This window comes from Sinohyriopsis cumingii, chromosome 2 (genome assembly GCF_028554795.1).
Source record: "Sinohyriopsis cumingii isolate HCF-2022 chromosome 2, ASM2855479v2, whole genome shotgun sequence".
Classification (NCBI taxonomy): Eukaryota; Metazoa; Mollusca; class Bivalvia; order Unionida; family Unionidae; genus Sinohyriopsis; species Sinohyriopsis cumingii.
This window is the reverse complement of record NC_142962.1, coordinates 115,840,725-115,854,644: the sequence shown is the minus strand read 5'-3', so window position 1 is coordinate 115,854,644 and position 13,920 is coordinate 115,840,725. Positions and strand designations below refer to the sequence as shown.

At 40.6% G+C, this 13,920-nt stretch overlaps 1 protein-coding gene across 1 annotated transcript; it reads left to right on the top strand.

Annotated features, from left to right (window-relative positions):
• Positions 1–4,935: 4,935 nt before the first annotated feature.
• Positions 4,936–6,357, top strand: LOC149805655 (uncharacterized). The gene is made up of 2 exons (XM_089934552.1): positions 4,936–5,533; positions 6,024–6,357. Exons 1-2 carry the CDS (start codon positions 5,289–5,291, stop codon positions 6,355–6,357), a joined length of 579 nt encoding a protein of 192 aa, XP_089790678.1. The 5' UTR covers positions 4,936–5,288.
• The last annotated feature ends 7,563 nt before the right edge of the window (positions 6,358–13,920 follow it).

Genomic DNA, 13,920 nt, shown 5'->3' with positions numbered 1-13,920 from the left:
TGCAATCTAACACTGTCTTAAAAAGCTATCGGATCTGTATTCATATAAAAACAATACAAATTCAATTCTTTCTTAGTTGGTACCTACACCATCTACATTTAATATGGCACTGGACGTTACTTGTCTGAGTTAATATATTTTCCATTTTCTCGTTTCAAACAGAGGTGTCGCGTTTAAAATGAGCAAGTTGCTGTGTATTCATTCGTCGATTCTATTCGTTGAACATAATGTCGTCTGCGTCCTTCATTACGCACTGCAAGTCATATATTTTTGCTTGCAGATGTACTGAACTCAGGAAACTATAACAATGAAAACAAGATAGACATGGGGCCGGTTTCTGGCATATCTACTTCAACAAGATCTGTGTTCTATGAATTGACGTCTTGACAATATAGTTGCTTTGTTTGATTTAATTTTCAGAACCACGTCATGTGCTACTACCTCTTTTTTCTATAAAAAAAATTTATTCATAACTGCGGTAACTATTGAAACAATGTTTAAAGTTCAAATTTATATAACCCAAGAATGTGATTGCTACTGCCTTTGCTATTTTTCCATTGCATTAAAGCCATAAAAAAAGAACACACAGCACATATAAATTACTTGAAAACATCAAAATCACAACTCAAATAGTAGTGTATTGTATTCATGTGAACTATATCTGTAAATACGAAGGATAACCTAGAACAATTTCAAGTAATTGTAGTATTAGATAAAAGCTTTTTGTTGATATTATTATCTACTACAAGAAGTGTGTATAACCTATCAACTGTTAAACTGAATATGAGGTCAAGATTTACTTGCTTGTAGGAAAAATATCTTCCACTAACTAGTGGTCCATGCGACGATGTTACACGTGTCTATTTTCTATCACGTAATATAGTGTGTATCCTTATTTTTCATGTGCAAGTCTAGGAAATATGCATTTGAAAAGACGTCGGCTATTACACAAGATTCTGAGTCGCCTTTCCAGAATAATACAGACATTACGGAGTTATCAGTAGGTAGAAACTAAGAAGATACCCTTTCTTTGGTTTGTGTTTCAAACGGTATTAAATAAACCGTAGCAAGCAGGTCATATCAAAACAGTTTTGGTTTAATACCTAATAAAGAAAAGAGGAAAATATACTAACATTTATGCTTCCTGTATGTAATGGCCGCTAAAAGATTATCAATTAACTTGTAGGCTGTATAGCGATAAAGACTCTTCCTCCAGCTTTCTGCTTTATATTATGAAAATTCACCGTAAGTCTTCATAATAACCTTAAGGTCAAGTACCAGTATTGTTGGAGATGATTCTTTCTGATGTGAATTCATTTTCACTTTTCTATTTGACTTTATTTGTATATATGGGAAACTGTATAATCCTTAAATAATACTCATTGTAACTTCTCATTATTAAATAAGTAAACAACCTATGGAGAGTACTGTGTTCTTACCACTATTGCAATTTCAAGAGTTTTAGAGTTTCTCTTATGCATAACTCTGAAGTTCCAGAGGTAATGGGTAGATCGTTTTGAGATTAAACAATAATTACTTGCGTGTTCATATACAAACAAATGACCGCAACAATCTTACTGTCATATGACTGAATGGATGTATATTGATCAGAAAAAAATCACTTGCCCTGACTTAAAATCCCCGTACCTAAAATGGCCACAAAATAGTCGAATAAACATTACCTTTCATACTCATAATCAATGGGTTGTTGGTTTAAATCCGACCAATACCAGCATCCATTGACGCAAGGAAGGTAATTTAATCCCAGTACCGTAACGCTAATTAGCCTTTACAATTAAACACAATCAATAAATCAACTATTCTTACCATGTTAGCAAGAGAAGACAACTTGAAATTTGTCATTATTATTATTGATAATAAAGACTGCAAAACATCGACATTTTATCACTGCAGCAGACAGGAAACAAGCATGGGCATCCATTTGAGTTGTTCTGGGTGAAGGGCAAAAGATAGTGGGATGTGAGGGTGGCAAACACATATACAGGCACACACAGATCATGATAAAGCAGGATTCGTATTTATATTTGGGTAGGCTTGAACCTGTTATGATTTGCAAACATCCTCTCACTAAAACTACCCTCTCCCATTTTTTTTTTTTTTTTTTTTTTTTTTTTTGCTAGGCATAAGAGTGTAGGGGTTGACAACTAATAATATAGCATGATAAAATCTATAAACCTTTTACCCTTGTTGCTCTCGCTTTTGAAAAGTCCTTCTCATATTACATATTGTTAGGCTGGTACCGTTGTTTATTTTTTATCTAGTGTGAACCGATTCAGACTTATCTGGCAAGAAAACACTGCACTTGGCAGGAATCGTTTGCTGGTCTTAATCCCAAGCGACTGTTTAATTTTATAGGCGGGATAGAAATCGTCTTCTCTGAAATGATCACTACAGACAACTTGACTATTTCGCCTGTCACTGGTCAGCTCATCTCAGTCTTTTCTTTTCGTTCGTATCTGCTTAATCCGGATTAGTAAGAAATTAATGCAACTCATTCCTTCTCGAGTAGTATTGTTACAACCTCCAACAATACACCTTTTTACCTTTTTGTTTCACAAACGGCTCTAACCAGTGAACGCAACTACAATGAAAATAAGAAAGCACTGTTCCCTACACTGCGTCACTTCCGCTTTGTCTTACGGAAATTACGAGCGCAAAATCTGCTAGGAGCGTGCTGCCTGCAGTGATAAAAAGTCGATGTTTTGCAGTCATTATTATCACTGATGATGAGGTATTTGACAAAATAACTTTACAATTCACTTCTAGATGGTTAAATGTATCACATAAACGAAAGTCGTATGAGTGAACTAGTAGACCTTCAAGGGTATTATCTAGAGTCTAGATTCTAGACTATTCAGCTTTGCTGTCAGTTCAGTGATTATGCCTATTACATTTGCGGTGACCTTAGAGTAGTCGTAAATAAATCTCACCAGTTTTAGAAATAAAGTATCTGACACATCATCGGAGGCGTAACTTCACAGTCTTCCATACCCTTTAGTTCCAACGTGTCCGGAATTAGACTGGAAAGGAATTGAAAGGATAAGAAGATATGAAGGCAACCATAAGATATTTTAATAAGTCGAATACAACCAGGTCCTTCACAGTTTTAGAAAACTTCTTAAATGGAGCAAATATCTGCATTCAGTTCACATAATAGGCCCTCAGTAAAATTTAACAGAGAGAAATGAGGGCGAGTTTCTCTGATATTTATTCAAAACGATCGATCTATTATTTCAGAATATAAGTTGCATGTTACGTTTGTATTTTAGTTTCCCAACATCCAGTCCTGAAAATGTGAGATGCCCTGGCGTACACAGTAGAAACGTTTTGTAAAAGTTGGACCAACTAAACCATAGGTTTAGCCGATGTTGAATTAATTTCCTTTACAATGTAATTTATGGCATCAAAAGGGTTGCATATACATATCACTTTAAAGCATGTTTTGACAGGTTAAATCATTTGTAAATAAATGTGATGTTCAACTACTATAATCTTCAGCGTGGTTACACATATTGGATATCTAATTTGTCTCAGACCAGGTGTTTGTGTCAAATGGAATTTCTAACGATTTTTTTTTCTTGACGAAAACTGTGGAGGTGAAAATTGCATTATCAATACATCACGGTTCGCTACTTATTATTGATGATAAGGCGCCATTATTCAAAAGAACCTTTAAAATTGCTGTCTAGATTTATTATTTAGGAAACTGAGGCCATAAACAAGATAATTGTTTATGCTACTAATTAATCTGACACCTAAATCATATTTCATTTTCTTACTAAGTTTGTGATGTGATGTGATTTTGATTTTTAAAGTAGCTTTAACAATTTTTCAGTCATATCGCTACGATATCTGCAATATGGCAGTTTATAGTGATTCCTAGCACTGGGGCATCATGCCGCAGACATGTAGCATGATGTCCCACCCAGTCACATTATCCTGACACCAGGCCGACCAGTCCTAACACTAACCTCTTAATGCTGAACGCCAAGCGAGGCAGCTGTTAGTACCACTTTTTAAGTCTCTGGTATGACTCGGCCGGGGATCGAACCCACGACCTCCCGCATCCGAGGCGGACGCTCTAACCACTAGGCCACCGGAGCGGTCCTTACTAAGTTTGTTGTTGTTGTTTTTGTTATAGGGTTTAACGCCATTTTTCAGCACAAGATAGGCTATACATGGCGGCCAATATTAATGGTGGATGAAGAACCCGGGAAAACCCGGGAAAGAACCACCGACCCACGAGATGCTACCAGCAAGCTTTCTCACTTTTCCACATTGGCCGATCCCGAGACTCGAACCCATGTAGACACAGGTGAGATGGCAGTGATCCGTGACGGAAAGCGCTTTAGACCACTCGGCCACTCGGGACCCTATTAAGTTTGTATAAAACATATTAATTTGCTTGATTAACTATGATTAAAGTAATACAACATTTTCAAAAAATATAGCCTTGTGGGTAGGATACCACTATTAACACTTTTGTGTGTGTGTGTGTGTGTGTGTGTGTGTGTGTAAGAGAGAGAGAGAGAGAGAGAGAGACAGAGAGAGACAGAGAGAGAGAGAGAGAGAGAACTGTTAAACCGACATCGATAGAAAAATAGAAACGTTTGTGACAGCGATCCATCATCCCAAAATGTTTTAAATCGCAATACTTATAAGTGGACGTCAAAACTGAGAAAGCAACAGTACCGTAAGTACCTATATGTATTAGATAAATCAGTATAATAACAAACACATTAGCAGGATGTAGTTCTATGTCGCCGTGAATACAGAGTTATCATATAACGTCATAACATATGGGCACGGTAAAGTCATCCGCCATTTTGTGGGTCAATGATTTTGTTTTGCGGGGCTGTTCATCACTGAATAGAATTTGCAGTCGCACAGTGGTTAATACATGCTGGGTAAAGGTTGTACAAACCGTGCAGACGATTCCGTGAAACGTAAATTTTACACTATACCTGTTGTGAATAAATTTGAAGGAGAGCAAGCGAATACTTTAAAGTGCCATAACAGTGTATCTACATTTGTTCAGTTTATTTCATGGTGAAAGAGAATAGATATTCAAAATACGAATGTACAAAAATCCGATTGAAACAATTTCAGTAATAACCGTGGGAGCCTACCTAATATCGCGTTTGCACCTGTTTACAATAATAACCGAATGCAACCGCCGACCACTTCTGGCATTTAGTGAAAACAAAGCGTGACGTCACATTTTGAACACTTATTGTAAACAAAGGCCGACTTGGTATCGTTTTATTATGGAAAAGTCTTCAGAAAGCTGCGATTTTGAAGGAAGTGAATTGTCACTGTCCTGCGGGTCTTCGCCATTCGAAGATGGGGATTTAATAAGCTCGGAAGATTCTGATAATGGTGTAGAAGCGGCTGCCGGCACCCAAATTAATCCGTACCAGTTTGAACCCTATATTTACAATACCGACGAATCCGAAGTTGCAGATGAAGATGACGAAGAAGAAAGACAAGATAGATTGACGGACAATTCATGGTAATTGTTTTCTGAATATGTCTACGGCCTAAGTTACGATAAATATGTGCATCCGACGATATTTACAGTATTGTTAAACAGTCTCCTGTTCCTTTACAAATTTGGATTTTTTTCTCACCTGTCAAAAAAGTTTCCCTTATATATTGTATCATTTCCTCAGTTTGACCAATGTCACTCAGTTTAATACCGTACATTGTATTCATAACCGAATAAGAACTTTTTTAATAATATGTATTTACTAAGGTTTTACTTTTTTAATATTAATTACGTTGTTAATATTTAAGATACCATATACTCCATTTATTAAAGAAACAGCTGCCTTTCCTATGAATTCCTTAAATGTGTTTTTAAAAAAGCTGATATGTAGTATAATCAGTGGCGTAATGCTAGAGAGAGAAGGGAACACCATTCCCACAGCACTACACCCCTGATTGTACTCTCATATATTCTGTTTGATAGAGCTTCAGGCTGAAACATTTTTAAATTACAGGTACAACCGAATGCAACACAGACAGAAGACCAGAGAAGAACATGACATAGCTAAAGTGTTGCTGGATTTGCAGCATTTTCATGAAACATCTTTTGCCCAGGAAGGGGATAAATCTGCTGATCACAGGGGCAATTCTATTTGTTCTTTTACAGTAAAGGGAAAGATGGAATCAGATCAAGAACTGACACCAAAAACTAACTCCATTAGCCAGGGTGTAGTTGACAGTGACATGCAACACCTGATTACTGAAAATACACTGCTAAAAGATGAATTAAGCAGCTACAAAATGAATCAGGACTCATTTTGTGATAATGATGATAAAGTTAAATATTAGACTGAAATACAGAGCTACATGACCCTGGTGACCCGGCTTGAATGTGTTGCTCTATATATTCCAACCAGTAGAGGATTAGAAGTTGGAAAGTTTGAAAAAATGATAATGACACTAATGAGACTTAAGCTCAACCTCCCCTTGCAAGATATTGCATATAGATTTCAGGTATCAACATCATCTGTGTCAAGGACATTGCAAGATATTGCATATAGATTTCAGGTATCAACATGAACCGTGTATAGGACATTAGTAGTGAAGGGGGGCACATTAACGACAATGGGAATTAGCATTACAGACTCCCCCCCGGGTCAGATTAGCGACAATGGAAATTTAACATGGCGAAAAATCGTGGGTCAGATTAGCGACAAGGGAAATTAACATGGGAATAAATCGTGGGTCACTCTAGCGACAAGGGGAATTTAGCATGGAACTATAGTGTGGGTCTGTCTAACGACAAGGGGAATTTAACATGGGAATAAATCGTGGGTCACTTTACGTACAAGGGAATTGAATATGGGATTTTTTTTTTATAAAAATTTTTTTTAAAAAAAAAGGGGTAGGCAATTGAAAAGTCATTCTCTTTTCGAGAAATATGGCTGGCCCTGAAAAGGGCCTTTGGGTTTATGTTAATGTATTCATTAACATAAAGGGCACCGCATTGGTCTTCTTCTTGTCCTTAGGCTGCGTCTTACTGTTGGTCCGTAAATCAGCACTCTTTTCAGGCATCCTTGTCTTTCAACGTAGATCCTACGTATCCACAGGCTGGTGTTTGTCCCGTGGACAACGGTCCACTTGGATCGGACATACATGAGCATGTCCGTCCTAAACATCATGGAAGACACAAGGGTGGATGACTCAACTGTGGTCCACATCTTGAAGCGACGAGAACAGGTGAATCAATGCAGTGAACTGCGCTTATTTATAGGTAGAGGTAGGATTGAAACGGATTGAGTTCATTCACCAATCCAAACACGCGTTACAAAATTCAGTCAGCCCGCATCCAATCCAAGAGAGCAGTCTGTGACGTCACGTAGTCTATATAGATTTGCTAGCGCTTGTGTACAGTCAATCTATGCGACAGTGATTCAACATGACGGAAACTCAGAAAACGATCCATTGGGGTGCACCAACAGGGGAGACTGCCCAAGGGAACCCGGACTTACTTTCAGAAGAGGTGAATTTGGATTTTGTGGATTTTCTCTCCTCGCAAGAATTTGTTCCGGAACCTTCGTTACCTTCTTCATTACCGCAAGTGGAGAATTTTAGACAGAAACAGAAAGAAGAAATGGAGAAATTTATACAACGACAAAAGGAAGCGGAACAAGCTTTTCTCCTACAGCAACAGCAGCAAGAAGAAGAGGTAAGAAAAAAACAACAGCAAGAAGAAGTAGCAGCAGCAAAGAAACAAGAGGGTGAAAATCAAACGGTCACGGTACTGTTGGACATTTTAGCGGAGTTAAGAAGTCTGAAACAAATGTATCAGACTTCTTTATTACGACCGAAGAGAATACGACCTTCCCGAGCTAAACACGTCAACCCTGTGACTAAGCCTACCGTACCACCCTTAGTGATTTCAACCCAATCATCATCAACATTACGCAGTCCAGAAGTAGGGCTTGGCCGTGGCAAAGGCTTAAGGCAGTTAAAGTTGATTGCTTAAACTCACCCCTACACCAATAAAAGGCCCTTTTCAGGGCCACCCACATTTCTCGAAAAGAAATACAATTTCAATTTGCCAATAACTCAAACAAAACCCCACCCATTTTACCCCTCTAGTACGTGTCTGTGTATGAGTGCGTGAGTGTAGCTTCTTATTTTAAAATCATAACTCAAAGACACTTACCTTATATCATTAATTTATTCTTTTATCCATTTTTTTACAATCCAATTCACAATTCACAACGGAACACTTTAATTAAAAGTTCATTGACTTCTTGTTTCTCCTTATTTAGTCTCTCTGTTTTTTGAATTTCTTCACCTTTTTTCCTCATTTTCTTCCCTTCTTCTTTTCTTCTCCTGTTTCTTTGCCTCTTGTAAATAGAATTGTCTTCTTTCTTCCTCTTCTTCCTCTGAAGAATCCATCTCTTCCTCTGAAGAATCCTTTTCTTCCTCTGAAGAATCCCTCTCTTCTTCTGAAGAATTCCTCTTTTTTTCTGATTCCTCTTGTTTCTTTTTTGGGCAATCTGGAGACCAATGTCCTTTTTCTTTACAATAATAACAGGTATCTTTACTTTTGTCCTTTTTAGCCCCTGTTTTGTTTCTTTTTTGACGGTCTGGACACTCTGAAGACCAATGCCCTTTCTTCTGACAGATATAGCAAGTATCTTGACTTTTATCTCGAAAGGAAGGAGAGTAGTCCGTGGGCTGGTCTGAAGAGAATTTTCTAATGACCCCTCGCAAAGCTCTGACGAAACGTTCGATTTGGTTAGTCTCTTCCATCGTTGTGCTCGGCTTGAGAGTGAAATGAATAGTGAAAGGACAAGACACACACCCTTTTATATACGCTGGTCTGCCATGACTATAAATTAGTCTATGGTGTTTAAACTTGAGTCATTTGACGTTTTTCACTCAAGATGAAACGATCCTATTCATTCGAGAAGAAAGAAGAAGAAAGTAAGAGGCAGAAACGTGATCTATCGCCTCGTACCAGGGCTGAAATCTTGGCACAAATTCATGCCAGTGATTTTGAAGAGGACATGAGTGAACCAGAATTTGAAACCTCTAAACCAAGTTCACCACCCTTAGTCAACCCAGAAAAATACTATTCCATTCGAGAGACGGAAAAGCGCTCCTCTAGAAAATTTAGAACCACGGCTTACAAATACACGGTGAAGTTTAAAGATTTCAAGGCTGAAGTGCCGTTAGAGAAAGCAGAAGTGTTTATCACTGGGGTGTGGGATTCTTTGCTCACTGCACTCAAGCGACAATGTCAACCCAAAGAAGACGATCGCTTGAGACTTTCCATACAACACGACGGTTTGAAATCCCCTGTTTGGATCGAGTTTAGCACCCCTGCAGAATTGACTGCTTCCAAAGTCATGGACAAGATTCAACACGTACAACAATCTAATGATCAGTTTGACATCACCGATGGTAAAGCCACACTGGACATGACCCACGTCTCTCCTCCTCAAGGGACTGGACGCAAAAAGATGTTATTGGTGGACGACCTTCGCAACACCAAAAAGAGTCTCGTCCGAATTCACAACCCTCATGACCAGATGTGTTTAGCCCGTGCCATCGTGGTGGGACGAACCTATGCCAACAAGAACGACACGGTAGAATGGAAAAGAACCTGGAAAACTATTCAACGATCCGATCGAGCCAAACAACGAAACGAAGCAGAACTCCTGTTGCAACAAGCTGGCCTGTCCAAAGACACACCCTGTGGCATTCCTGAGATGCAAAAATTGCAAGATGCCCTAGCTCCACGATACACCTTAAAAGTGCACCCTCAAGAAATGCGTGGGCCTCTGTTGTTTCGAGGCCAACATTTTAAGGACGGAAAATACATTCATGTTTATTATCACGATGACCATTTCGATACCATTACCAGTATCACCGGATTCCTGGGATACAGTTATTACTGTGAGAAATGTGACCATGGTTATAATAATCGAGAGCAACACAAGCATTGTGGATTGAAATGCTCAGGATGTTTGGCCTCTTTACCCTGTCTGAGCGAAGAACCAGTGCCTTGTTCAACTTGTCTGCGCACGTTTGTCAGCCCTACTTGTTACCAATAACATCTGAAAACGCAAGGTTCACAGAAGAAATGTGCTTGTCAACTCCTGAGATTGTGCCCTACGTGTGGACAAGTCATACGTACCAATAATACCAAGGCACACGTATGTTCAGGAAAGAAAAAATGTCACATTTGTCACCACATCGTGGACTTGGAACACCAATGTTACGTGCAAAAATACCAACCCCCACCAGAGAAAGAGGATGGTCACAAGAAGAAAGGCAATTTCATCTTTTTCGATTTCGAATGCATGCAAGAGACCGGCATTCACATTCCTAATTTCTGCGTGGCTCATCGAGCGTGCGAGAAGTGCATTCAAGAACCTATCTTCAGTCATTGCCCTCACTGCAGCAAGATTCCCGGAGGGCGTGAAAAAATCTTTCGGGGACCGAACACGTTAGCCGATTTTGCCCAATGGGTCTTAGACCCCGTAGACAAGACGTGGAGCCAAGAGGACATCGAACGTTACGGAGATTGTCATTGTCATGCCACAGTGATGGCTCACAATTTCTCCGGATGCGATGGACAGTTTCTTCTCAGATACTATACGGAACAAGGCACCGAACGTCCTAAAGTAACTTTGAACGGAGCCAAAATCATTTTCATGCAAGTGGGACAAGTACAGTTTAAAGATTCGATGAGCTATTTGGCCATGCCTTTGAGTCGAATGCCTAAAACGTTTGGAATGACAGAAATGGCTAAAGGGTACTTTCGACACTTTTTCAATACGGAAGCCAATCAACATGCCGTTCTACCCCATTTGCCTGAGGCTCACTATTACGACCTCGACAACATGCGTACCGAACAACGAGAAGCTTTCTACGCTTGGTACCAGGCTCACGCCTCGGACCCTTTCGACTTTCAGGAAGAAATGCTAAAGTATTGTCGTTCCGACGTGGACATTTTACGGCGTTGCTGTGGAAAATTTCGAGAACTGTTCATGGAACACGGAGGGGTCGATCCTTTGAAAGAAGCTTGCACCATTGCCAAAGCGTGTTCCTTAGTGTATCGACAACGATTCATGCCTGAAAACACCGTGGCTGTCATCAGCCCTCAAACGACCCACTTTGTCAAGCGCCAATACTCGGTCAAAGCCCTACGCTGGTTACATTACTTGTGCGACAAGGAAGACAAGTCGATTCAGCATGCCCGCAACGGAGGGGGCGAAAAGACCATCGGAACGTATTCGGTCGATGGCTGGGACTTAGAAAACCCCAAGATCGTGTACGAGTTTAACGGTTGCTTATTTCACGGATGTCCCGTCTGTTACCCTGACCGTGGCACTAAAAATCAGTTTTTACAACGAACCATGGAAGACTTGTACCAGGACACTTGTCAGCGACGCCTAAAGTTAGAACAGCAAGGATACCAAGTGGTGGAAATGTGGGAAGACGAGTACGATCACCGTTTGAAAACCGATCCCGAGTTTAAACGCCTCGTGGAAAGTTACCAGTTCATGGACCCGCTGAACCCGAGGGATAGTTTGTACGGAGGAAGGACCAATGCCACCTGTTTGCTGTACCAAGCCGACGAAGAGAAAGGAGAAGAAATCAAATACTTGGACGTGTGTTCGCTCTATCCCTACGTGTGCAAATATTGTCGCTTTCCTGTAGGGCACCCGTAATTGCTGACGGAACACATCGACCTGAAAAACATTCGACAATACGAAGGCTTGATCAAGTGTAAAGTTTTGCCTCCCACGAACCTATACCATCCCGTCTTACCTCACCATTGTCAAGGCAAACTGATGTTTCCCTTGTGCCGTACTTGTGCCGAAACGTGCAACCAAGATCAGCCTTGTCAGCACAGCCAGGAAGAACGGGCCTTGACGGGAACCTGGGTCAGCGTAGAATTGTTCAAAGCTCTGGACATGGGATACCAACTGTTAGAAGTGTACGAAATTTGCCACTTTCCCAAGACACAACAATACCACAAGGGTGATCCCAGTCAGAAAGGCATTTTCGCTGACTACGTGGATGCCTTTTTGAAACTGAAGCAAGAAGCCAGCGGCTATCCTTCCTGGTGTCACACTCCCGAAGACCAAATACAATTCAAAGAGAAATACTACGAACAAGAAGGCATCTCTTTAGACCACATCGAAAAAAACGAAGGCAGGCGATCGTTTGCCAAAGTGATGTTAAATTGCTTGTGGGGTAAAATGGCACAACGACCGTGTTTACCCAAGACGGAATATTTGACAGAACCTTCCCGCTACTTCCAGATGATTCACGACAAAACCAAATACATGAAACACGTAGACGTCGTTCGAGAGGATTTAATCTTGGTCAATTACGAAGAAGATCTGGACTTTGTACAAGACGACCCTTTTGGAAATGTCATCATTGCGGCTTACGTGACAGCTCATGCTCGCTTAAACTTGTACGAAGCTTTAGAACTGTTAGGGGAACGTGTCCTGTACTTTGACACGGACAGTTGCATTTACATCCATCACCCGATTCAACATCACCCTGACGTCGAAGGAGACCGTTTAGGAGCCTGGACAGACGAGCATCCCGACGACAAGATTCTAAGTTTCGTCAGTGGCGGTCCCAAAAATTACGGCTACGAATACCGTGACAAACAAGGAGAAGTGCACACGACGTGCAAAGTGAAAGGACTGACTCTGAATTATCGTACCAGTCGAGTGGTCAACTTTGGCGTATTGAAAGAAGCCTTGCAGTCGGGAGAGGATGCAAACTTTAAAGTGACCACCTATCAACCGAACAAGATTGTACGTTTACCCACTCACCACATCGTCAGTCGACCCTTGGAAAAAGTCTATCAAATCGTGTACCAGAAGCGAGTGCGACTTCCCAATCATTTCACCTTACCGTATGGACACGTCGGTATTGGTCTGTATATAAAAGGAACCCTAGGCAAGATCAATAGTTCATTGGGACTACCAAGACCGAGCGAACAAGATGAATACTTTCAGAGAAACACGAAACAAGTTGTTTAGAAAGGCACAATTCAAGTGTGAGACTTCGGAAGTGGAATGCGATTGTGAGCCTTGCGATGGATACGATGCTGTACCTTGTGACCTGAGCGATGGCGTAAAGCATCATGGGAACTTTAGTGTCCCTACCCCTATGATGGAAAGTGATGCTGTGCGTGTCAAACCTGTGGGATGCGAAAGTGATGTCGCTCGTCCTCTTGGACATTTTACTGAGTTTCGTTTTAAAGGGGAATGTTCACCTTCACGTCTACCCCCTTACGGATGTCATCCAGCCCTGAGGAAACTCCTGTTCATGTCACCCAACCCTCATCGAAACGAACCTGTGAAAGACGAATATTCGTTTCCTGTGCGTTTGTCGGAATACTGCGACTTTGAAAATCGTCTTCAATCGTTCAAAGGAAAATGGCCTAAGTATCTGGGAGGACCGACCCCCGAAGAATTAGCCAGAGCCGGATTTTTCTACTTGGGCGAAGGAGATAAAGTCAAGTGCTTCAGTTGCGGTGTGTCACTTCACCACTGGGAACCGCAAGATTCGGCCTACATTGAACATGCTCGATGGTCACCGAATTGTCATTACTTACCCTTAGTGGGACCGAGACATTGAAGTAACTTCTTACCATAATCTATTGATGGATACTTTACAAGAGAACATTCGTGCTTTGCCTGTGGAGTTGAGAGAACGCATTTATCGAGAACTGGTTAAAATACAAGTGAAACGTAAAGAACAATTGCATCCGTTACCTCACCGGTGTTTGAACCACTAGTACCTGAAGGCTATACAAGGATTGATTCAATTGAAAGTGTTCCATCGGACAGACATTAATCAACGATCCTCTAGTTTTAAAAAGGATTGGTTTGGTAT

Excerpts from the sequence above, each read along its gene's own strand:
- LOC149805655 (XM_089934552.1), top strand. The coding sequence starts at position 5,289 with ATGGAAAAGTCTTCAGAAAGCTGCGATTTTGAAGGAAGTGAATTGTCA. Across the intron at positions 5,534-6,023 it reads AGATTGACGGACAATTCATG|GTACAACCGAATGCAACACA; the intron begins GTAATTGTTTTC and ends TTTAAATTACAG.